General features: G+C 44.3%; 1 protein-coding gene across 4 annotated transcripts in view; it reads left to right on the forward strand.

Moving 5' to 3' along the window:
* Positions 1 to 5,506, forward strand: part of LOC120894409 (nephrin-like) — a 129,720-nt gene extending 124,214 nt beyond the window's left edge. For 3 of the 4 annotated variants that reach the window (XM_040296964.1, XM_040296966.1, XM_040296965.1), the window contains exons 18-19: positions 1,107 to 1,385; positions 3,907 to 4,314. In XM_040296964.1, the coding sequence (XP_040152898.1) occupies positions 1,107 to 1,385; positions 3,907 to 4,113 (486 nt within the window). In that variant the 3' untranslated portion in view covers positions 4,114 to 4,314. Of the gene's footprint in view, positions 1 to 1,106; positions 1,386 to 3,906 lie in introns of all 4 variants that reach the window. The other variant, XM_040296967.1, reaches the window with a different exon arrangement.
* The last annotated feature ends 20,944 nt before the right edge of the window (positions 5,507 to 26,450 follow it).

The raw sequence follows: 26,450 nt of genomic DNA on the forward strand, positions 1-26,450 counted from the left end.
TGACGTATTTGTTACAGACTAAACTGAATAATATTGTTGATGATTTCATTGCCAAAATTCCACTCTGATGAAAGGTAGCGAAAATCCACAAGTCAATGTAATGAATAATTGCACCTACTTAACGGACAAATAATATTATCCCTTTACACATAATCAAAGATCAATTCTTTAGCGCCAACTTTCAAAGCTACATTTCGCAGGAAAATCACTTGCAACCTTTTCCCATGCAAAACATTTAATTACACATTTATGATCCATTAGTTTGTGCATAATTTGGACCGGCAGATATTATGCCCATAAATCCCACCCCGATTTGGTAGCCACAATGCTGAAGCAACGCGCTTGCTTGCTGCATTAGATCCTTCAATGCTACCCGCTACCGCACCTACCGCTCCCCGATACCCATCGGGTGTAAATGTTCATTTGCAAATCATTTACAACTGAACGAGCGATAAATCTAATCCTGCCGGCAAAACATCCCCTCTAACCCTTCCGTTCTGCATACAATTGCATGTGCGCTGGCCTGCAGTGCAAAGTGTGGATTAGTGAGAAACTTGTATCCTACCTGGCACGAGCTTCCCTCCATTCCCTTTACCACCCCGGGGGGGGGGGATGTAGGGTGGTTAGCAAAAACTGCGGACGTAGTTAATCTTTTGCAAACGGGTCCGCGAAACAGGGACACAGAGCTATGCTGCGAATGCAAATTACGCCAATCCCCCATTGCAACAGCGCGGGCTCGCGTGTGTGTGCGTGTGGCAGAGTGGAGGATTATGCATTACGGTTGCCGAATTGCAGCAATACAATATTTATGGGGCGGCACACTGTTTCAAATTTTCTGTGATCGGGAGGAAAAAAAGGAGAACAAATTTGCTTCTGAGCTCATGCATTTAAACCAGCGGTGAATACAAACGGGAATGAACTGAAAGGCTTAAATAAACATCTAATTCTATTCTCTCTCTTTCTCTCTCTCTCTCTCTCTTTCTCTCTCTCTCTACATCTCTCTCTTTTTCTCTCAATCTATCTGTCTCTTTCTTTCTCTCCCCTCAACTATGTATTAAATTCAATGTCGATACCGTAATTTGCCCTCACCGCCACGCTCGAAACAGATCGATTTGGCGCACCATCCCGGCGTACACTCGACCAACCTGGTCTACACGAATGCACCCCGCCACTCGATACCGATCTCCCATGCCACCGGACTTCCGGTCAGTGGGGCGCACCTGCTGCAGCAGCAACAGCAGCAGCAGCACACGGTGCCGGTGCAGTCACCACTTCAAAGGGCGCCCGATTCCGGCCAACCGTCGCTGACGGAGCGCTACCCACCACCGCCCCTGTTCGGAGGTTCGCTTCCGGTGAGCGGCCAGCAGCACTGTACCAACGAACCGGTAAGTTAATTTTCCACTTTGAATTCCCCCGTTGAAGCAGCGAAACATTCCAATTGGAATTTGATGCGTGGCGAACAAAGTAAACGATTTAAGGTGGAAATTGATCGGCTGCTTGTAGTCTGAACGTTGCTGTGGCCGGCACTGGAGCAGTGAAATGCACGGAACGAGTGTTTTTGGTTGGTTTCAATAACACTTTAGTTTATTTTTTTAGTGAAATTTCCTTTCATGTATAACTTGTTTTTTTTTAATAATGATAAACAGTTTCTTTTGTTATTGGCTATTTAGGAAGGGAAAGACTAACGATTGAACTATTAAAAACCATGAGCTGGCACTATCCCCGACCTTCATGATTGTAAATTATTTTCAAACCGTTCCCCATTGATACCAGCGATCGTTTGTGGAATTGTCATAATGGTCCATTACTAGAAGCTGCTTATGCAATATTAATTCTCCTTTGTACTGCTACCAAACGCGGTTGATAATGCGTCCATTTGCACGCTTCTCTCTATCTGTCTCTCTCCTTGACCTCAAAAATCCTAAAAAGCTATTTTTCATTTTTCAACACATTTAGCAAATCATGAAACACACCAAACCAATCAACCCCAAAGCCAAAACCCCATTAGAGAGTGATAAATTGGAACCGCATCTTATCTCGGCCAACCGAAGCAAAGCCGAAATGGGAAATGTATCTGAAACTACTTTTTAAAGTAATGGGTGAAACTGATTAAAATCGAATTCCAAAAAAACCGCCCGAGCGGTGGAATTGAGATGCTTCATCCTATGTGAACTTCTTCCAACTCGATCCAACAGCCGAGGAGCTGTTTTGGGTTGGCCGATAATTCAGCGAGACTCTTGTTTTCATTCTCCTAATGGACATCACGGAGCGAATCCGGCTTATCGGTTCGATTACGAGCTGGCAGGAGGAACCGTGAAATGGGGAAAGGGGCCCTTTTCCTGCCCCTTCCTCTGTAAACGTATCGCTCGGGCTGTGATAAAAATGAGCTCATTCGCCCGATAATGAACGAAGGTCTTGATTTGTGCGCTGTGCGCAGGAGGGCATGTTTCGGGCGTGATGGGCGTCCCTCCGGTCAACTCCTTCCCCCTTGATTCCGCTTGCCAGTGTGACCCGACAGTCGACTGTTGCTTTAAATTGATTGATCTACGGACTTTGGCTTTTCCATTTCACCTTCGGCATTCCCGCATTCCGTTCGGTGAGCGCTTCTAACAGCCAACCAGAGAGAGAAAGAGAGAGAGCGATGAGACTGTTACTCAACCGGCAACTACTCCCGGCGTTCCGAGCCGTGAAACAGTGATGCCTCAAACACCCGTCGGGTGTCACATCGGTTGATCTTCGGCAAAAAGGTTCGCCTTTGTGTCGACAGTTTCCACAAAAGCGCCCATTCCCAGCCTCCCATGTTGGAAAACCCGCACCATTATCACAAATGGATATCTCGAGCCGGTGGCGTACCGGGGGCTGCGCCTCGTGGAACTCGAGATGCCGGTGAACGGGGTCACACACACACACACACACACACACACACACACACACACACACACACAAACAACATCTCTCCAAAACCAAGTGTCCCAACCAATGGCAAACACAGGGCCACAGTTAAGTGTTACCACAAAAAGCAGAAGTAAATTGACAATCATCAGCCAGCGCTGAACGGGAGGGCCGTAGAAAAGAGGGGGGTGGAAAACGAATCGATTGCGGACGGATGGCGAATGATTTATATATATTCCTTTGTAGATGGTGTGTGTGTCTGTGTGAATCGGTTTGTTTGCTTTTTATTTAAGCTGTCTTTCGATGATGGAAGAGTCCTTTGGCTAATGGGATTTCCCTGGTGGGATGTGGGACGCTCTCCGATCGATCGAACGACAGGCGACATCGATTGAACCTAGACCAAGCGCACTGGAACACGCTCCATTCAACTTCCCTCACAAAACAGAAAGGCTCCCATGCCATTCCAGTGTGTGTGTGTGAGTGCGTGTTTTTTACGGCTCTTAATTGAACCTTTTTTGAGGCTGGCCCATCAGGACTCAGTTTTTCAGTACAGGCGCTCGCTGTTTGCTTCCCACTAGTACGTCATTTACTACAGACCAGCGAGGCTATTAGCCGTTTTTACGTTGTTTTAGATAAGAAGCTTTGGAGTGCTGCAGTAATTGGAATCGAGTGGACAGTTTGATCTCATTACGTGTCGCAAAAAAGGGAGCTATGAATACAGTATTCACCGGCAAGAAGAAAATCCCATTATCAATGTCATCCCGTCATCTTTTACAGTCATTTTAAGCGAAGCTGATGGGCGCTGAAACATGGCCCAATATGGTTGATAGCTCGCGTGTTCTATTTAATTCCGTTCAGGATACAATTTTAAATGTTTAGAAACCTTTAATCACTTACTTAAAATATCAAATAACATTTTCATTATTGTCGTTCATTATGTACTTTATTTTTCTTTTCAAAATATTAGTTCTATTTTGGGTTTTCCTTCGCTTTTTGTTTTCTTCTTCTCTTTAGTTCTTTACCATTCCTCCACCACCACCGTCTCCGCCACCGCTGCCACCGCCGCCGCCACCCATTCCACCGCCCAAACCTACGGTGGCCGGCACATCCAAACCATCGCTGAACATGGCACAGTGCAGCCAGCGGCGTACTTTACAATCGTTTTTCGATGCCAGCCCACCGAACGTCACCGAACAGACCTGTCTGATCGCTACCGAATAAAGATCCGCTCTTCATCGCTGCACGCAAACTGTTCCGCTCTTAATGATGAAAAACAAACCTTCACCTTTACCCACCCCACACAGCCCAGCTTACTTCAAACGGTTCCTGAGCTGCCACACAGCGCGATCGGTGGTGCGTCCAATGGTGGAAACCATCCGGCGCAGGATCTACCCACCGGTGGGCTGCCCACGATCGGCGAGGGTCGATTGCTCAACCACGCGACCCGTTTCTGATAGGAAGTGAAGCAGCTCCACCAAACGACTGCCCTCTAGAGTGGTAAATCGATGTCCGTGCCCGCACACAAACACTTATGGTATTCATCTTCTCTTCGGTTGCCGGGAGCTGTAAACTGCCATCCACGCTTAGGTCCCCGGGGTGGGATATATGTTTCCAATCTTTTGCTACACTTTTCTACTATCTAGTGAGAGAACTCGTATGACAGTACTTTATTTTACAGGATTAATTTTGTTTTATTGTTTAACGCAATCAACAAACTAAAACAATTCCATCCTATTACAAGCCGGACAGAGGCAGAGCTGAAAAAAGAACGGGGGAAGAGTTTCACTTTATCTTGAGCGGTAAAACAAAATTGACCTACACTGATGCAACCGCAACTGATGCTCTGTACATATGAAACATATTCTATGACGGATTTTTGTTTTTACTAACCTAAGCCACACCTCTCTTTCTATGCTGTAAAAAAAAGGTGAAAAAAGTATAAGAAAGTATTTAGCAGTGTTTCGCCAACACCAAACGCCAACAGCAGCACAGGCTCGAAACAACCAAAGTCAACGGTGTAACAAATGGTGTAACGTAACGTGTAGTTTAAATATCGCAGACTAATGTATCTGTTACAAGTTTCTGTTTGTCTATAATCATCAATTCTAAAAGCCAAACGGTAATCCCTTAAAACTTAATCTAAAATTGATATTAACAACAACAGCCAGAAATGGGCAAACGAAATGGGACAAAACACTTTAAAACACACACAGTCAATACTAAACGTAACCATAACCTTAACACACACACACCACTATACGACAAACTAAATACAAATCATCTTCTTCTAACTAAAGCAGAATAAAGCGATGCAGGTTCGTGTGTAGTAAAGGGTGAAGCGAGCGAACGGTTGCTCAATGGTAAACCACAAGTTACTGGTACGATGGAAGTATTATGAGACGAACAGGCAAATACAAGCATAAGAAAGTATGTGAGTGAGCAAATGTAGTTAACGATACAGAAAAATCAAATTAGCTAAAACATTGAAACAATGGGATCGCGTGTGTGTGAGTGTGTTTGGAAGCCGATTAAAGTAAAACGCGATGAAGCCCGGCATGGTTGGAAATTAGTTTTTTTAGTAAAATGGAAAATGTCAATACAAAAAAAAAACACACACACATTCACAACCAAACACAAACAAAAGTACTTTCAAACGCTGGTACAACGGAGTGTCATGAGATCGGTGTACAATATTGTAATTACAGACATTTAATAATATATTATAGGCCATTATCTCTTATGCAGCAGAATGTGTAATGTGATTTGCTGGTAAGGACGTAAAACCAAAAAGTATTACAATAAAGCTCGAAGCTCAAAACGAACGTAAATAAGGCTTGGGAGTGAGAGAACGATAGATAGAGAAAGAGGTAAAGGGACGGAGGAAGGGATGTAAGCGTAATGCTGGTCGTACGATTTTAGCTAATTTTAGCACGAATGATTTCTCAACTCTCACTGAGAATGAGTTGTTCCGCCCGGTATGCATGGATGGAGAGGAGCATAAGTTTTTTGCCTAGAATGATGTAGTTTAGCATGAATTGGATTGTTCGAAGAGCGAGCCGTATGGTTGACCTTGTATTGTATAGTAGAAGCCACACTGTCACAATGCGTGGGGTTTCGTAAAGCGGTTCTGTTTGTACATTAGATTTGATTCATACCTAACTTACTTACTTACTTATCCGGCGCTACAACCGCTTTGCGGTCTTGGCCTGCCTCAGGAGTGTCCGAAACCGCTCACGGTCTCGCGCCTTCGTCTGCCAGTCCGTTATCCCGGCCTTAATGGCGGACGCCTCCACGCCATCTTGCCACCTCAATTTGGGCCTACCACGCCTCCTCTGTCCTTGTGGACGGCCTAAAAAGACTTTACGGGCTGGGTCGTCCGTTTCCATGCGTACAACATGGCCAGCCCACCGGAGCCTGGCGAGCTTAATACGCTGTACGACAGTGAGGTCGCCGTACATCTCGTATAGCTCGTCATTATAGCGGCTCCTCCATTGTCCTTCCACACATACGGGGCCAAGTATCCTTCTGAGCATCTTCCTCTCGAACGCGGCTAAGAGGGCTTCGTCAGATTTGGACAGTGTCCATGTCTCAGAGGCGTATGTGAGTACTGGTACTATATAGGTACTATATAGTCCCAGCTTCGTCCGTCGCGACAGGTTCTTTGAGGTGAACTGCTTTTTCAGGCTGTAGAATGACCGGTTGGCAGCCAGCATCCTTGCGCGCAACTCAACTTCCATACTGTTGTCGTTGCTGACCTTTGACCCAAGATAGGTGAATTCTGGGACGACTTCAAAAGTGCGTTCACCTATCTGTACATCACGCCTACGTAGATTTGGATTATTTATTGGTAGGTCCGCTGATGTTGCCACCATCAGTTTGGTCTTTGCCTCGTTTATCTGCAATCCGAGGTTCTCTGCCGCCTGCTCAATCCCTTGGTAGGCTTCTGCTACATAGGAGAGCCGCAGACCAATGATGTCTATATCATCAGCGTATGCCAGGATCTGGGTAAACACCATACCTAACTAACATACTTAAAATGCAAGAAACTCTGAATGAAAACAAACAAAAAACAAACGATGCCAGTTTCTAACAAGCTAAGCTAAGAAGATTAAAAGAAAGGACACTAACGAGCAGTAGTGAAAACCAAACGGATGTGAAACTGTGTACGTAAACCGAAGGTGTGAAGCTACATGGAAGCAGCTCCGTAGCGGTAATTGTTAAATAGCCAAGTAAGTGGGGCGCGACACAGCGTCCGGGTGAATGTTCGGGTGCGGGGAATGGATCGTTTTGAAATAAATGAAAAAAAGCAGGGATTATTTAACTTACCTTTTTGAATGGTTCCGCTTTCTTTACTCACTGTTTGCATGCACCCACTGTGACACATCCGAATGAGTGAAAGATTTTACGAGAACAAGCGTAATATTGTCAACGATATTTTTGAATAATATTTTTACAGCAATTTATTAATATTATTTTTAATTTTTTTGGGGTTTCCTCATTTCCAATCCAAGATTCAATAGCCGATTGTTACGAAATGAAGCAAAGTTGGATCGAAATGCAGGTTTCTACCAACCCTGAATGGCAAATAAAATTGTCGTTCTGCTTCGACAGGAACCAATTAGAAGGTTTTAGCTAGCGCACGGTCGTTTTAAGATTGCTTTCCTTCATTTTCATACATTTCCATTTCACTCCGTAAGCTTCAAAGGCAATCCGCCAACAACAGCTACTGTGGAATGTGCCCAACCCTTGTGGATGTAACGCGAGTACGTTCAAATTAAAATAAAGAATGAAATCGGGCCAATACAGGGTCGCCAAATGCTGCCGCAGCTGTACTAACCGTACTTGTGCAGCGAATCAACCACGAAACGTGGAGTAACTACGGAAACGAGATGAAAGAAACATTTTTCATTTTGTTCGTCGTCGATCTAGCTGTTCCCGCTGCTGCTGCTACTGCTCGTTCCCTGCAGTCGTTCAAACAAAACGGTACTGCACACGTCAACGACAAAAAAGGAACACTTATTCAAACGAATTCTGGACTTTGCATCTGATCCATCGCAGCAGCTCGGTGGAAACGTGCAGTTGAACAAAAAAAGAAAAGAGAAAAAGAGGAAAAATCGGAATTCCATACCGACAACCGACAACTCGACGAAGCGTTAAGAACCTCCTCCACGTCGTACCTCCCCCGTGCCCCGGGGGGCAATGCAAATGCAAAAATGCATTCACCGATCCTTTGCTATCGCTCGCTCCCTCCATTTTCTCCTCTCACCCCTGCATTTGGGCCTTTCGACAGTTATTGCAAATTGGACTGAATGCAAAATTAATGGAACGCTTCATTGGCGCAGCAGCAAATCCTGGCGGCGGCAGCAGTGATCGGGTTCCACTCATAAGCCACCGGGGTTCAGTTCGTTCGTCCATCTTTCGACGTCCAAATGCAAATGTACAAAGAAAATTAACGATCCCGCAACTACTCGAGCAAAATCTCGATTCTCTCTATCGCAGTTAGACCGTTGGGAAAGAGTTTTGGTGACATTTTCTTGGCGAAAAATAATAAATAATAAAATAAAAATAATAATAATAAAAAAAACAATAGAACGGTCAGCCAAGTCAACGTACGCGAGAGACATGAGGAAATTGATGTTTTTTTTCTTCTGTTTGTTTGGGAGCAACCATGACAACCTGTCGGAGTGTGACGAAAACCGGACCAGCGGGAGGGTGGTAGCTTTGGGGAGGGTTGACAAATTTACATCGATCAGATTAATGCAACCGAAATGGGATGCCTTTTCCCTTCTCTGCATACACTCCAGCCCTGTCACGTTTGTCGCGACATTTGCTCATTTATAATGGAGCGTTCATTATTTGCTAACGAAGTCGATTGAATAAAGTGATTTTTATTTCAATTTGGCAGCACGCTACACTAAAGAGGAACAGGGACGGAAAGGGGTTGGAAAATTGTTCCGTATTTGGTTTATGGAGCAAAAAAGGCAGCAGTTTTTACACCCTATCCGTGAAATGTAAATGCATAGTTCTGAATATTAAACTTTGTATAATTTCGTTGGTATGTTCGTTTTTCTTCAGATTTTTTAGATTGAGTATAGAATTTACTACATCGTTTTGTTTCTTTTTTTAGGATGTTGAATGAAACGTTACATAGTAGAATTATTAGTACCACAGAACATTTAATGTTTTCAAAAGTTTCATAAAATGCATCAAGAAAAGTGCAAACGACCCTGCCAACTCCAAAATTGACATGCTGTAGTGGCTATTTAATTAGTGAATTATTATTTAATTGGGTTAAATTCTTCTTCTTCTTTTGCTCAACAACCGATGTCGGTCAAGGCCTGCCTGTACCCACTAGTGGCCTTGGCTTTCAGTGACTAATTGATTCCCCCCCATAGCAGGATAGTCAGTCCTACGTATGGCGGCGCGGTCAATTTGGGGATTGAACCCATGACGGGCATGTTGTTAAGTCGTACGAGTTGACGACTGTACTACGAGACCGGCTAAATTATTAAGATTAAAAATTCATTTAACAAAAAAACATAAATAAAGAAAATAAACAACCTTATTGAAACATTATTCCTGTCATGAAAGGAAAGTATGTTTTATCTTTTATTCTATTTATTCTTTGGTTTTCATTACAGAAAATCATGTTTTTCACTACAAAGAATCAATTGTTTCCCTTACATGAAGGCGCCTAAAATCCAATTCAACTGATACCTTCTATCATATTCTGTTACAATATTCAGACAATAGTAAAAGAGTAACACTCAATCAAACAATGAATATGCAACGCCTTGAACAAAGTTTGGATACAGTGCTGTTAGTTTTAAGGTAAAACATTATCTTTGTGCTGCATTAATTTAATTGTATTGTTAACTATGCCGAAGGGGACGTACACACATGGCTATAGCAATTTATTAAATGTGCAGGAAGGAGGAAAAGGTAAGCTTTCTTCAAAACAAAATACCCTGCCCTTCATTACATGTTGCGTCATACGCTTAAATCACAGTCAGCCAATATAAGCCTGATAACCGCTCTAACAAACCATTCCGGCGAACCATGGCTCAAAATGTGATTCTTATACACCGTAAATTACAATACACTTTTCGTCGATCGTTACCACTACCGTGCGGAGGGAGAGGGTTTTTTTTCCTTCGTTCTTACTTTCTGCACGGCAGCACATCCACCTACATATAAACCATTGCTTATCACATCGACACGTGGACGCACATCGTGAACGCATAAATTGTGTCGTAAATCGAAGGCTCTGTGCCAACCGCTCCCTTCCCATGTTAGGATTATCGGTCACCCATCCCTTCTCCACGCTTGTCCAGGTTGCGGTGCAGGCCTGTGTGCTGCAGAGAGTTCAGTACCGACGATGACCACCGGTTCAGTACCGGCCGTACTGGGCGAAAGGAAATAAAGCGGGCGCAAAGGCTTTGGTGCTGTAAATCTTGCAGCGTTCGTTAAGTTTCCCCCTTCGAAAGCGAGGGGGGGAGATGTTTCAAAAACGATTTTTATTGTACTAAAGCGGAAGTTCATTCATCTCGTCCCGCTAGTGGTGTGAGAGTTTTACTTCCCGTCTTACCAGAAAGGAGGGTAAGATCATCCAACACAGTGGGGCGTTTTTGTTGATATTGTTGGTTCGCCCGCTCCATTCATTCTTTTATCACACGTGTTTTCGATCGTTCTAGTACGGCTCGGGTTTAGTACAGCCTCGGAGCCTCCCCCGTAGCCTGTTTCTGGTTGCTTCTGCTGGAAAATTGGTGCCATTGTTTATGTCATCCCTTCACGCTACGTACATGCTGTTCGAAGGTGCACCTTGTCGTTCGTTCGGAACAGGAAAAGGAAGCGTACGTTTGGGTTCGTTCGTTAATTTTACTTATTCGCTTCTTTGCAGCATAATGGGAGTTATTTTTTTTAATTTCCTTTGCTGTTGTTTTGGATCCTCTGTTCGGCAGTGAAGCATCTCAATTACTGTATGGGTTTAAACCGAATTGTCTCCCCCCGATGCTAACAAACAAACTCACATAAGCTTTAGTGGAATTCATAAAAAGATATATTGTGATAGAATACTTTGAACTTTAAGTTGAACTAATAGTGGTGGTGGTAGTATGTAGTAGTAGTAGTAGTAGCAGTAGTAGTAGCCGTAGTAGTAGTAGTAGTAGTTGTTGTTGTTGTTGTTGTTGTTATTTTTGCTCAAGAATAACACTATTGAAACAGTTAATTCAAAATATTTCCTTGGAACGAACTATTTAACTTTTCGTACAAATTATCTGGAAAGGATTGCGTACGAGGATTTCGTACAACGAGAGGGTCAGTGAAAATGAATAAGCTCGCTATGCGAGGATTCACTGTATTATTTAATATCCGTTTTCCTTAAAAAAAAGTATTCTTTTTCTTCAAAAATCCATCAAAAACACCTTAAATTGCTTATAACTGTATGCCAATGGTTTAGATCAAGTTGAATTTTTTACCACATTTCCAACGTGAAATACAATCAAAGGAGCCAACAAAAATATACAAGAAGAAGAAAAAACACATATTCTGACACCCAACAAGCGTGTTAAAGCACCTTTTCACCCAACGCGTATTCTCCGTTCCACTGACCCGACACTGCACGCCGGGCCACGGTCACTCAGGTCGGCTCTCACAAACACCGTGTTAATAAATTTTCACAGTCGATAAATTATTCAGTACGGTTGTGAATTAAAATCTGCCCCTTGTCGTACCTTCCCCTACTGGTAAAAATATTCTTCACGCTTTCAAACCTTTGCTCTGCTTCTCTCTCTCTTCTCGTGCTCCCGTTTAATGCGTACGCCGCGCTGTCTTCTCAAGTTGTGTGCCCTCTGCCCGATTATAAAGTTCCCATGCACTAAAACCCAACCCATGGGTGTCGTGCGGAGTTTCGTTACCAAAAAAAAAGTACACATCAAACAAGCAAACAAAACCCGCTCTCCCAGGGGTGAAAAACTCCCGTGCCATGCCAGGAGGGGTTCCGTTGCTGCAACGCTCAAAATACCATGCTCTACCCGAAACCCGTTCCCAGTCGCAGCCGTGGAAGGTGATGAAAAAAGATTGCTTTTGTTTCTTCCCCCCAGCTAGCAGTGGTGGGAGCTGATGGAGGCGTGGTACGATTGTTTTGCTTTGTAAGAATTAGATTTACAACGGGACGGAACAAATCCCCTTTTCTCCGGAGCTGAAGAAAAAAATACACACACATACATTCTCTCCCGCAACAACAAGCACACCATGCGCAACAACAATTCACATTCACCACCCTCCCCGAAAACAACAACCTGTGAAAACGGTGTAATGGAAAAGCGAACTGGGTGTGTGGATGTATATGTGTGTTGTTGTGTGTTTGGGCGTTGTTTGTGGGCTTTCTGAAAGGAGTCAGAAAAAAGCGCACCGTTCAGCCGATTCTCGATCACCGGTGGAAGGGTTTTGCTGGTGTTTTTTGTGTGTACATTGGCAGTGGAAAAGGAAAGAAAGGAGACGGTTTTTCATTATGTCCTTGAGGCATATCCAGCATTTGTCCATTGTTTACAACGCAGGGCACAGCTATGGTCCCCCCCATGGAACCGATGGGTGAAAGCGGCAATCTGAGGACGAACAAAAATCGTAAATTATTCGCATCTCGTACATACACACACACACACACACACACAAAAGGGACGTGCACAAACTGACCGTACGTACGTGTCGCATAAAGAATGCAGCCCGTAAACGGAGGGAAAAGGGCATCCAATTTAAAGCGCAGGATGTTGCTGTTGTACTTTTCCCCGGCACGGTGATGCCAAATCTGCAACGAATCACTATTGTTTGTGCCGGGGTTCACCTTTCCTTAGCCGGACGAGCCGTAATTAAGTTGTAATTGACTGTGGTACGTTTAATTACTGCTTTGTTTCGTATGTGCTTTTGCTCTGCAGTAGCTTATTTGCAAGCTCATTTGTTCTTTCTTAAGCTGCTGGGACGGTGAGCTGAAAAGTGGGGTTTCTTAAGTAAATAACGTACATTGCATAAACATACTGTATCATTAGTCGATTGGAACGATCGAGCTATTATTATTATTTTTACCGAATGATCGAGTTTCTTTACTTATTTTAAAAGACTTTTAAAAGATTTATAGTATTTTGAGTTGAAATAATTTCATTTTACTTCCTCACGATTTAATAGCAGTCCATATGGTCAATTGTGTAATGATTAATCATAAAATTATGTTCTTTATATAAACTGCATTTATTTTTGATTATTTACTGCAAATTAAGATTCGAAAGCTTATCTTAAGCAGAGCAATATCAGAGGAATTCAACAAGCAATTAAGAGCATTAGAAACAAACTTTTAGATATTATAGAGGATGATGTTTGATTCACTGCTCATCATTTTCCTTTCTATCGCACAGAATCATTGTTTTCATTACATAGAGCATTGAAAAAACACCAATTGCAAAAGCAAAACAATATTCCATTCTAAAAGTGTCTTGCATCTCTTCCAAGTAAACAATCCAGACGCTTGTTTTTGGGGAAAGCTCATCCTGCTCAACCTCGTGACGGTTTGCTCACAAACCTTCATTCCACGATCGCAAGTGGAAGGAAGTGGTCGATCTTTTCTGCGCAATAGTAATGTGTGCATGTGTGTGTGAGTGTGTTTGCCTTCATAACCATGTGTAATCAAAAGTTGTGCAAAGTTCCGGGCAGGGTGTGTTTTTCGCTTTTATCCCGCTGACCCGCTCGCCCTTAAATCCCGTCCCGAAAATCCCGGCTAGGGGAGTAATTTTCCTAAAGGGTTCACTTTGCGCTGAGCGTACACCAAACACCCGCCGTGCAGTGCAATTTGTACAAATATTCCAAAAAACCAAAGAGTGATGCACGTGACCAGCGGGGGTGGTTCTGGTCAGCCCGCAGATCTGGCTGTTGGCAATGGAGAACGAACCCACTGGAAGCGAAGGATGAAAAATGGATAACCACCGCAAAAACTCCACCGGCTCGCGGAAGTAGGCAGCATGGATGTGTAGCAACGTACAGGGTAGGCTAAAAGGGGAACCGAATGTTCGATTGTTTGCCGGAAGTGAAAAGGATGGACGAGTTAGAGGGCAGCAGCAAACGCAGAACACTAAAAAAACAATCACCCAACGCTGCTGCAGCTATGCAGAGTTTCGGTGTGTTTGTGCAGTTTGTGTGTGTTTTTGTCGGCACCTTTGTCGACCAGCACTCTCGAAATGACCACCGGACACTAGACCGTTTTTGTTCGGCAATCGCCCGTCGCCCCCCATGCTCCTCCCGCTCGCTAACAACTTTGGTGACAAACACATTAAAAGTGCAAATTTACGATCGTATTTTTCCAGCCAGTTGACCATGCGCCGGCATGCCGCTCCACTCGGCGTCATCCACCCTCGGCGAAGGCGGCAAAATTTCAATGTGTGAACCACCACTACAACCTTTGACTGGGCGAGATTAAGAATTGTTTTCCATCGGCTAATGCACGGGACCATGGGACCATGCAGGGCGCAAAAAAGCGAAGGAGAAAAACAAACAGATCTCCCAGCCAAAGGCTAGGAGATACGCCACAGTGATGAATAGTGGTGCGGTGTCAATGGCTTAGCCGGCGAGGACAGGCAAAAACATGTTTGTCTGAGTTAAGAATATTCGGGGTCGGGTTGGGCGGAAATCATATCTTTCATTCATCAATCAGTGCTACCGAAACCTCTGGGTGCCAATTTCGTTGATTAGATGGAAGCGAACATGATGATGGGAAACAAACAAACTGCTCTGTTTTGCGCAAACTGGAACTTTCAAAACTGAAGTAACTACAATAGTTTTTGTCTCTTTCTGTGTAATAATGATCATGTGCTACTATTTTTAGATTATGTAACGTACTGAAGTAAATATAACGAAACAATCGACCTTCTCATAACAAGAATCGTTAAATAGATGCCGTCGAATAAAACTACATAATTGATTGATATTGGTAAAACAATTGATTAAATAATAATGGAATAAATAATTAATGGGTTTTAAATAATTTTCTAAGAATGATTATTAACTCACATTTAAGCAAATTTTAACCAATTCATGAGAAAATTCAGAATAGCATAGGGAAATTTAAGAATCGTATTGTTAAACCTCGAAAATGTTATTACATTTATTTAGAACAAATTTCATATAGCACAAAAACTAGTAATGGTTTGTTGTAAGAGTTTGGTTCATTTTAAAGAAATTTAAACAAATAATTTTAACAATAAATTAATCCGTTACATTAAACATTCTTCTGAAGAATAAATAGTTCAAAGTTTCACTGACAATGCAGCTGATTTTGCAACCATTTCCAAGACAAATTCTCCAACCGGTTTGAATTGCCTCGTTGTGGCAGTACAGAAAATTACAGAACATTCGACATCAGCGACGACGACCCCCCAAATGTCCCCCAACCCTCCCTCCCTCCCTTCGAAACGCTCCTCATGCTTTGTTTCGTTCATCATCAAAAGAATCCCGAGCTTGCGTATCCCCGCAGCACATCAAAGCACCCTTGGGTGTGATCCTCGGAACATTATCGTAATTCTTCATACACGCACCGGGAGGGGTCTTTCCGTTGGCTCTTAAGCTATTTCTTACCCAAAACCATTCATCCTTTCCCTTGCCTCCAGTGCCCCCAACGGGGAAGATTCGCCAAATTATGCGCCAGCATAAACGAACCTCACGCTCCAACACTTCCACCACCTGCGCGGCACGCGCGAACGCCCGGCTCGAAAGTCAAACGCATCGCGAAATACCTGCACCGGCGAAAAGCCAGGGCCCGGGAGTCGTGGCAGCCGTGGAAACCCTTTTTGAAAGTTCGCGCTTCGCATGAATTACAACGGGTACGTGCTCAAGCTGGCGAAGACTATTCGGCCCGTACGGTTGGCGATGGAGGATCATTGTAGCGTTTTAGCTCAAAACCTTCCACCGGGAGCCGGATCCGTGGGTTCGCCTCTCCCTCGGCTGGGCGTAAATTACTGCAGGGATACGCGACGCTGACGTCTGAGACACGCGACATGCGAGGACCGTGGCTGGTGCTGGGCCTGGTGGTAGGTACACGCCGTTTTATCTGCCTCGTGGGAACTGGCTACCTGTGTTCTTAAGGGTTGATTTTAAAAGCGAAAGGATTCGGATAATCACCTTCGCTACCAGCTACCGGAGCGCCGGGGAGGCCGGGAAAGTTCTAATTTGAGAAGGTGTTTGCCGATGACACAGCACCACCACTACCACAGACTGCCACGTTCGTGGGAAATTGTAAGCAAATGGGATCAAAATGTCTGCGCCGCACAGGAATGACTTAACCAACCAGCCCGCGAGCAGAATGCGTGCGTCCCTTCGCGTACCGGTCCGGGATGGTTACAAGGCACACAGAGGCTGCTGTTGCCATGAATTTTGCTTTGTTGCCGACGAGTGGAAGGAATTTGTCGTCTTGGCAAAAAGGGTTGCAGAGTCTTTGGCAATCGGGCAAAACCTGGCAACGAATTCCTCGGCGGTTCCACGGCTGAATACGAAAATGTTCCAATGCTCAAATCTTATCAATGAAATTTTGTTACTATACGTCGGTCCATTAACGATTTTAATGCATGCTGCTTATGTGATTAAGCTGTGCAAGTAAGAACGGCCATGTACTTTTGATGGCAATGTAAATTTAATGAAATAAATACAATCAACGCCAAATAAACCAACCGTCCAGATGGGGTTTGCTCAGTCTCTTAAGCCCAAAAGCTTTGTAACATTTCAGATGTCATACATCGAATAGCGGCTAAATTTTCCCCAACCGCAAATATTCATACTTAATGGTATGCTCGGCAGTGCATCAAAGAGTACAGTTCAATCAATACGCCTCGTTTAAGTGGCACCTCATTCGACCGTCGTACGTTAACCCGTCCCTTCTACCGAACTGGCACATTTTAGATCCTGTAAGGTTGATTGATCCTGTTCCGCTAGTTTTGCTAGCATCCGCGCGAATGGAATTCCGTTACCAATCAGCCTATTCCAAATGCGGTGGCAATCAGCAGCCTGCAGCGACGTACGCCAAATTCCTAATCACTAGTTTTCAGTGGTCAGAAATTACGCACCAATCAGTAACAGCAATCGAACGGCACCGCGGGCGGGCAGAGTGGAGCATGGCAGAGGGCAACATCAAAGCATTAGGGCAAAGTTCATTGGGTACATTTTTTGGTTGCTGTTTGCCAGGAGCACATTGCAGGTGCAAATGGTTATTGTAAATCCTCTAGTGATGTTGAACGACCAGCTGCAGCTGGTTAAATTCATCTGCTTAAATCAGTTGTTTGAGACAATAAAAGCTAATGCACTGCAGAAAATGGTTAAATCAATACGTTTTATCAGTTGCAACGTGGATCATGGAATACACCAAACAATTACTAAACAGTAAATAAACAGACACGTTGTACCAAGTTTACCAAAAAAAATACTAATATTCATAATTCTGCAAATAATTTAAACTCATCATTCCCCTTCGAACCGCAAAAAAGGCTCACGTGTACTTCGTTAGCGCATGCATATGCCTTCGAATTATTTCATTTGCTCTCCAATTATCAACGAAAACAGCGCCCATCGGGCACGTTCCACAAACCCTACAGGCTAGAATTTAACACCCATTTCGTCAACATATTATGCTTACCACACTCGACCCAATCACCCGACCTGACATTGCCACATTGCCACGCTTTCACTACGCTCACGACTGCCCTCGACCCACAGCGCGTGGAAAGCTGTATGCTCATAATTTCTAGTGCCACTCGATTTTCCCATTTCGTACACATTGAACAGCGATGGAATAAATACTGTGCCGTGTTTAATAGTTTAACTCATGCCGACGCGATGTGCGCTGGCATGTGGCATGTGTTTTATTGTTTTCGATGGTTGGAATCGAGCAGAAACGCATCAAGTGCAGCACTGGCCAAAAGCCAACATTTCGATGCAATTCAAAACGATAATATGTTTGATGCGATGTAAGCTTCAGGTTTATCAAAGCCGTTTGCAAATTGAATTTATCAGAATAGCCGCAACATCAACACAACAGTGGAGCGTTGGCCACATCTAACAAGGAATGCGGTGGTATGGGAACGCATTGAACCCCGTTTCCAGCAACCTGGATTATTGTTATGATAATTATTAATAATGATGAGACGCGGTTTGCCAGCGATGTCTTCGGAAAGCCGCGTTGGGTCACCTGCATGGCACGGTATGACTAATGTTTCACGATGTTTTTTTTTACCTATTTGTGTGCCTGTCATTGCCTATTACCATATGCGTTGATTAACAGAAGCAACACGGTGAAACAATTCAATTAACTGCAGCTCACAAGCGTCACAGTATCAGGCGTAGTGACCCAATTGTGTGCAGTTTGCAGTTGATTGCAGCATTAGTTAGAGCAAAATGTTTAATTGAATCAATTCAATGGCAATAATCCTTGTACGTGCTTCAACAAGGCGAGATGGTAGATGGATTTGATTGAAACTTTACAAATGGTAATATAATTTATGGCATCGGTTACCAAGATTTATGCAAATGCACTTCAATTAATCCAATCAGTTTCAAGTGTAATAAATGCATAACGCTCTAGTATAATAGCACAGGATTTATGAATTATTGTCAGATTTAAGATGATTAAGTTTGAAGATAATCTTTGATATTTACAGTCATAATTTAACAAACAGATTAAAGCACATTTTAGTCCTTTGTAAAATACTAGCATACAGACCAATCCCATGGGCATGGGCTTCCTTCCCAATGAAATGTCTCTACCACAGTGCTATCGTCACCTTCAGCCCCACCACCACCATCACGGTTAGATATCGAGTGCTCAACTCAACCAAACGGATGTCCCTAACCGTTCGCGCGAAATAGCCCGAAAACGAACGGGTTAATTGACCATCCGGTCGCGTGCCTGACCCTTGCTTTGTGCGATCCATTTCGACCCATTTCCTCCCTCACCTCAGACGCCCATCACCCCATTTCAAACGCTCTGTTCGGTTGATTATGGCCACGGAGGAAATGGCACAATAAATCAGCACCTTCCGATCTATTCCGCTGCCATTTCCGACGCGCCCTTGCACCCGGATATGCCACTACTGCTGGGTGGCAAATGGTGAACGTACGGAGGTACGGAGGTTGCTCTGTGCTTTCTCCGTTGGTTCCATTGGTGCGAGATCGGCTCGGGACGGGCTTACCGAACCTAAGATACCGGGTGGCACCCGGTGAAGATGGAGCAGAAATTATCATCAAGCGAACACCGTTCGGATGCGTATAACAATTTCCTGACGGTTTTCCTGACCTGGAACACCAGTGCCTTCAGCGAAGCAGGGAGTCGCGTCTTTGCGTCCAAGTTGAATTGATTTCCACCCAAGCGTCACCACGCTTCACGCTAAGCGTTGGGAAACGGTGAACCGGAAATGCGTACACATGAAATAGCGGTGCGAGTTGTTGGAGCGGTGCTTTAAGATGGGTCTGCTGCGAATGCAAACGGATGCCTGCGCAAACAGTTGTTTCGATCAATCAATTAGTGAATGTGAGAAACGTATAGCAATCATGGTAATAATTATCATTAAATTTTCAACAGTGTATAAGGTACGTTGCAAGGTTAAATGATTTTTACTTGGAAGTATTATCTTACAGCAGCACCTTAATTTGTTTAAAATCAGAATCTCGAGCTAACAATTCTCCTTTGCAATGGTATATCGTTAATATTTACATAAAAAGAACGTAATTCGGTTGCTGCAATCACGAAAGATTTTAATCTATTGCCACAAACTGTGATTTGCTGCTCAAGCTTTTTGGTTAATAACATTTTATGCAAACATCGCTCCACTGAAACAACCCAAACGAACTCTACAAAGGCACGGAAAACCGCCCCACACATACATCGCTCGGCGCTTGGTGGATGAAAACGTGGGCACAAAAATAAACACAGATTAAATATCATAATTAAATTACACAAGCCAACCAAAGGACGTGCAGTCGCCGGCATAGCCCTTGCCAGCACTGCCTGCCCATGTCAAGACATCCATCGCAGATCCAAACCCTAATACATTCGCATTCTCCTCCGAATGTCTGGCCCGTTCCAAGATAAACAAAATGAAAAGCGGCGTCAATTTTCCAGCACCATTTCCGTATGTTTTCCCAAGACCGTGACCGACCGGTGGACCGGAGTAGATGCCGGATGCACCATCAGCGCCATCGCCATCATCGTCTGGGTCAAGCCATGTACACCACGTTTGACATTTGGCCACTCCGGCTCGATGTCTGGCGCGTGTACGTAACAACCGAGCGAGCGAGCGATGCCAACCGGCTCACCAGCACGAACGTGCTGCAAGCAAGAAATGGTTCCACGAGGCACGAGAAGGTGCTGTCTGTGCCAAGCGGATTTGCTGTTATGGTATGACACGATCGCTGACGGAGACGTGTTTACACTGGCTCTAAATTATTGCTGCTGCTGCTGCTGTTGCCGATGGCTTTGATTACAGCGCACTCTGGCACCTTTGGTTTTGCCTCGTCGTCCTCACTGCTGATTTCTGACGCTCTTTGTATGATTGGGAGAAATTATAGCTGAAATTACAAAACAATGTGTGAGCTTATGAACGCGGAGGGCAGCCCCGGGAAGAACAAGGAAACGTGCTAAACTCCTTCAGGCTCTCGGAATGGCCTGGACCGAACCTTGAACTCTGCCCAGCGTGTCCATGGCAGTGGTATGGCTTTCATGTGGTTTCCGTCCCTTCCCAAGATGCACAAGAACTTCTCACTTATTGATGGTTAAAGTGTTGCCGGCGATTGACGGGCTCTCACACACGGACTATGCGATCCTATCACCTGTCGACGACATCGTCGATGCTCTAGCGCCGGCGGCGTTGCTGTACGCTCAATCGAAAATTAATGCTTAAGCTTCTCATAATGGACTACCGAGTAGATTTATTTGCAACGCTTCAGGCATTTCCGGGGCAGAGGCACTGCTAATTGATTTCCAGGAATAGCAAACCAAAGACTTCCACCTCGGAGGTGATGGGAGGAACAATCATAGTTGTGTACTTTGCATGTTTGCATTTCGTCATGGAAGTTACGTTATGATAAATGTGTTTAATTGATTAAAACTCTTCATGAAGGAGAAATGTGTTTGTGTTTATGTTTCTTATTACATTTATCACAAATCACACTTCATTTTTTTTAAATTCTGCATCCACCATCGAACCAGAATGTGTTAACTCGTTGGCAATATACTCGTATGGCTCAGACAACACTGACTAGAAGACGTGGCAGTGCACAATGCATATTTAAATCTCATATGCAATAAACACTCATAGGTGAGGAAGGCACATCTGAACTGCTGAGAAGTATCAGTATCAATGTACGTCACAGAAGCATTTTTGTTGCAACTACTTGACATCTGAGAATCGTTCAAACTGAACGTGCTTCTTGTGAAAATGATCATATTACTACGATGGCCCTTAAATTTCTGACCAACCCAACAAGTAATCGATATTTCCTGCAACTAGGGTATGCAAATTAACTCTGTCTAAGGAGGAATAATTGTCGGTTTAAAGAATGTCTACTTCGGGCCCTTGATCCATAAATTATAACAATAATATGATCACAAACAATAAAAATCTCAATGAAAAATCTAATCCTTGGATTTGTAGCACAAAAATCATTCAAATCTTAACTTGTTTTCCAAGTATCCACTTCTCAACCAAACTGGTTCCAATGGTAGAAAAAGCTATTTAACATTGGATATTTTGCATGATTGCTTAATACCTTCAAAGCACGGCATTGCAATCGCATTTATCTCACCAAACCAATCTCACCCCTCCCCCCCCCCCCCCCTTAGTGTTAATGCCTGCTAAGCACCAAGCATTGCCTCTACTGTTTTGCCTTTTAGAGTAAAAACTATATTTTTTAGGGCATTTCGTCTCATTTAACCCAACGACCATGTTTTGATCTTATGTTTTAAGTCCCTCCAAGGGACTGAAATGTAGCCCTGTGCATGACAGTGTTACCCGGGCGTGGCACGATTAAAAAAGCCCGCTCATCTTTCCTCTACTATCCCCTCTCATCGGTACTTACATTGCAGACGAATGCTCGGTCGGCAAACGGAGTGTCCCTTGGCGTTCATCATAATCAGCCGAGCCGGGAACGGTGGATGGCACGTAGTCACGGGAGGCAAAATAAAACGGAACGAGTTAAGCGTTTGCACTTGTAAAAACTCAACAAACACAGCGATGTTTTGTTTGTGCAGCAGACAAACACAGACACAAAGATAGAGAGAGAGAGAAATGTCCAATTCCCACGGGTGGCTTTTTGACAGAATGTTCTGTCACTGTCAGCCATGCCGGTTGACTATTTTTTGCGCTCGCTGCTTTTGCCCAAAACGCCAAATGTGCTGGGTCGACAATTTTTGCTGTTAATTTTCGCCGAGTACAATAAGTCAAACATGAGCCAGGCACATGCACCCTCCCGTTACCCAACGCTGAATCTTACACGGAACGGAAGCGCCACAATGGGAAATGTGAGTTTAGACAACTGTGCTGTCCTCGTGTGTCCTCAAACCAGCAGCTCAAACCAGCAGGGCTCGATTTGGGCAAGATTAAATGGCTTCAGCTTAACGGCTGACACGTAGTCGAAGACAAGCTTTATCTGCTCCGGCCACATACACCCCTGGCCCTGGTATCTGTTCTGGTGCTGGGTGGGTTGTATTGCCGAGGTCTTGACATGTCCCCAGCTACAGCACAGGACCGTCCCGAAAGGAATGCTACCCAACAACGATGCAAACGATGGCAAGCAACAAGCAAACACTGAACGAGCGGCGACCAACGACCTCCAAAATACGTCGGGAAGCTATCGTGACCATCATCTTTGGCGCTTTTATGCTGGTTCGGCGAGTTGCACTGTTCGGCTACCCGATGGTAGGGGCTTGCTATTCGCTACACTTAAGAATTCTCTTTGCGTGGATCCACTAGCAGTGGATCCTTTGATGATCAGCGTTACGGTCACTAACCAGCGTTTGAACTAGCCCATCTCTTTGTCTCTCTCTCTCTCTATCGCTTGTTCAATGTGATCATGGTTTTGGCTTTTCGTTCCGCTCTCCTCTTGCTGCATCGCACAAGCACACACTCTCACTCACCCTGTGTCACTGTGGTACACACTGCTGCCGTACTCATTTCCGGGCACTTCCGTTTCGTGTTCCCTCAGGAGAGCGCCGGCAGATCTCCGGCAATGGGCTATGAGGATGTCTTTGTTGAGCTGGTCGACTTTCACCGACGATAGTGGATGCAATGGTCCCCGCCCGGAAGGCGGAGTGTATTTACATGCTATTTTCTGCTAAATATTTGTCCTTTGTTTTTGTTTGGCTTTTCCGCACTGCCTGTCGATGGTTGGGCCAGTGTGCAGTCTCTTCCTTCTTTGGCGAAAATCAAGTGACAAGCTGTTGCTCCGCTCTCGCACCCCAGCACGGGACCCATCGTACGGAACATGTGCAACAATGCCCGTACAACGTGTCCGCACGATGGATCCGCTTCTACATTCCAGCTTCAACTTTGTAGTCATTCGGATGCTTTAGCCCGGCCTGTTCCTTTCCGCCACACGCACACTCCACGCAGTTCAAGAACATACAAACGGTTTAACATTTCCCATTTCGTATGGTGCTGCTGTTTGCCAACCACAGTCCGGAACGCCTGCCGCATTCGCATTGTGCTCCTTTTAACACTTATCTACGTATCCTTACCTTCTTCAGCTTCCGTACAGTTCCACTCCTTCTCCCTTTCTCTCTCATTATTACACACTGCTCCACTTTTATCCGGCAACATTACCCCGACCAAGCCTGACGGACTGCCGGAAATGGAGACGCATCACACTGGAGCAACAGCCTCCGGGTACGGGAATCTCACGCAACAGCATCTGCAGCAATAGTAGCAACTACCGGCGAGATATTTGCCTCCAATGTATGAGTGTATGTGTGGAGCGCTTGTTGTTCCATTTATTATCTTTCACTCTGAAATGCTTTACATGTTACCACGGTTCTGGATGGCAGATCGGAGAAGCGACCAGGCGGGAAGGGATAAGATGCCTCATTTCCGTGGTCCCACATTGCACCTCGGGTGAGTGCAAAACGATGCATCTCGAAACGTGCGGCGCTGGATAAAAGAAGCCACCCAATCCCGGAAATGAAAGATACATTTAGAGTGGAAAATTATCCCGATACTCGGCGTAATGTACTGGGGAGCTTCCCGATGATCGTCCTGCCGCTTGTGTGCTATGGCAACAGGGTCGTATTGTTACAGAGTCTGTCTAATTGAAGTACATTCGTAACTACCCACGTACGGTGGTTAGCTTATGCCGGGGGTTTTGTACATTCGTTCTCAGTAGTCCAACTGAATCTCACAACGTTTCCGATCATTCTGGTAAAATGCATCCATTTGCTCAACTTTCATCAATGGTTGGCAGGAACAGGATTCATTCGATGCTTAATTTTCCGCTACTAATGTCGGTTTGGAGATGGAGTATCTATTTCAATGTGCTCGTCGAGTATTCGTACAGAGAATTAAAAAAATCCCCTTCTACATGCACTCATTGTCGAAATAGTGTGCAAAGGCACACATTGACTTGATGTTTGCTGATTGACGATCTAGGGTTTTTGTTTCATATAAGAAAATGGTTTATAAATTAAGGTATTGCAGGGTTTTCCAGGGGTTCTCATAGTTGTGACTTTCTCGACTCTTTCTTACAGGAAGTGAACTTGATATGTTGGGAATTGGTCTCTATGGCACCCTTTTTGAACAGGCTTCTTGGAAATTCCTATTGGATTTGTCCAACAAGGATGCTATAGAGTCCAATTCCTGTTACATTGAGCTCATTTCACTTTAGAAAGAGTCAATAAAGTGTCCGACAGCTATGAGAACTCCTGGAAAACCCTGTATAACTGGTAATAACTGGGGGTGGTCCAGTGGTTCAGTCTTCAACTCGTACGACGTATCAACATAGCCGTCGTTAGTTCTAGTCTAGAACGGATCGTCCTCCCGTCGTGAGGACTGATTATCCGGCTGCGTGGTATTGAATAAAGTCTCGAAAGCCTGTATAGTATAGACCGGCATGTTCGCGTAGAACAGTTACGCCAAATAGAATAATTCATGTTGATTATAGTGTAAGCATACTGTCGGTCATTCTGAAGTTATTTATATATTTCTCACGATGTACCGTAACAAATAAATCCATTTTACTATTTATACAGCAGTTCGGTTGCGGAATCTTCTAATAAACGTTTTCTATCATTTTTATTTTTATTTTTATATATTTAAATTTTTATTCCATTGATGCGTCAGGGGATTTCCAATCGGACCGCCCCTGCATAACAAGCTCTGATCTTCTAGCTACGTGCCACTAATAAATCTCGGAAACTTACATTCAGCAATTTCATGGAGTCATACATAGCAAAACAAAACAATTATCAAGCACAAAAATTGACAGCTACCTTATGACTTCGAACTATTTGTAGCTAGTTTAGGATACAGTTAACGATATGCCAGCTTTGCTGTGGATCATAATAGCGATGGTATAATAGAGGAAAAAGGCAAAATTATGTAAGACAAAAATTCGGGTTGTACCCGAATTGTTTCTCAATTTTATACAAAAAAAAACTCTCACCTTCTGCTAAGCTTCACCGTAATCTTTACGTATTTTCTCAATCTCTAACATACGAAGCTTTCGCAAGCTTTTCACCATCCACCCGTTTTATAGCTCTACCGCCTTATCGCCTACCCCATTCCTTACATCCCATTTTTAAACCCCATCCCTCCCCCCCTTCTCTTCCCCACCTATACAAACAATACCCTGGTGTCTGGTAGTTCTGTATTTCGGTTAGGTTGCGAGCGAGCGTTCGTGTACGATGAAGGATAGCTGATAAACTGTCACCGGCAGGACAAATGAAAGGGCCAACAATTTGTGGAAGGGTTAATTAAAATTCGTCCCCCGGTCCTCGGGGCCTCCTTGGCGTACGGGCCGCTCTCTCGAAACGGGCCGGTAACCCGACAAGGGCCTGAATAGTGGGAGCAACAACCAACGCAAAAAAGGGTGCTATTTTTCTTTTGTATTCATTTCGGATTAGAAAGTTCATCCCTTTTCACCTACCCGGTCGGTTGGGTGGGGTAGTGTTGAAGTGAAGTGTTTTCCTTTCGCCGCCATGTTTACGAGCGTTCGGAGCTGTTGCTGACTTTTCTTCATTTTCGGAGGTTTCTGGCGATTTGTCCTCAAGCTGCTACTACCACGTACACCTTTCTGCCGCACCGGACCGTGTCAGTGGGCTGCTAAATTGCAATTCGTCTTGTTGTTGGATTCGTCTCTCCTCCTTGCACAGGCGTGTGAACCCTTTGCGAGGGATAAGGGACAGGAAGGTAAGGGAAGAAGGCGAATTATTTTTTCATTTTTTATGACAGTTTTTTTCTGGCCGTTTCCTTTCTGCTAGAAATTGAACATGCACCGTAAATTTCCTCCAGGATTCTAAAACGATAAGCAGTATAAAACACTCAAAGTTT

Source organism: Anopheles arabiensis, chromosome 2, assembly GCF_016920715.1.
Source record: "Anopheles arabiensis isolate DONGOLA chromosome 2, AaraD3, whole genome shotgun sequence".
Classification (NCBI taxonomy): domain Eukaryota; kingdom Metazoa; phylum Arthropoda; class Insecta; order Diptera; family Culicidae; genus Anopheles; species Anopheles arabiensis.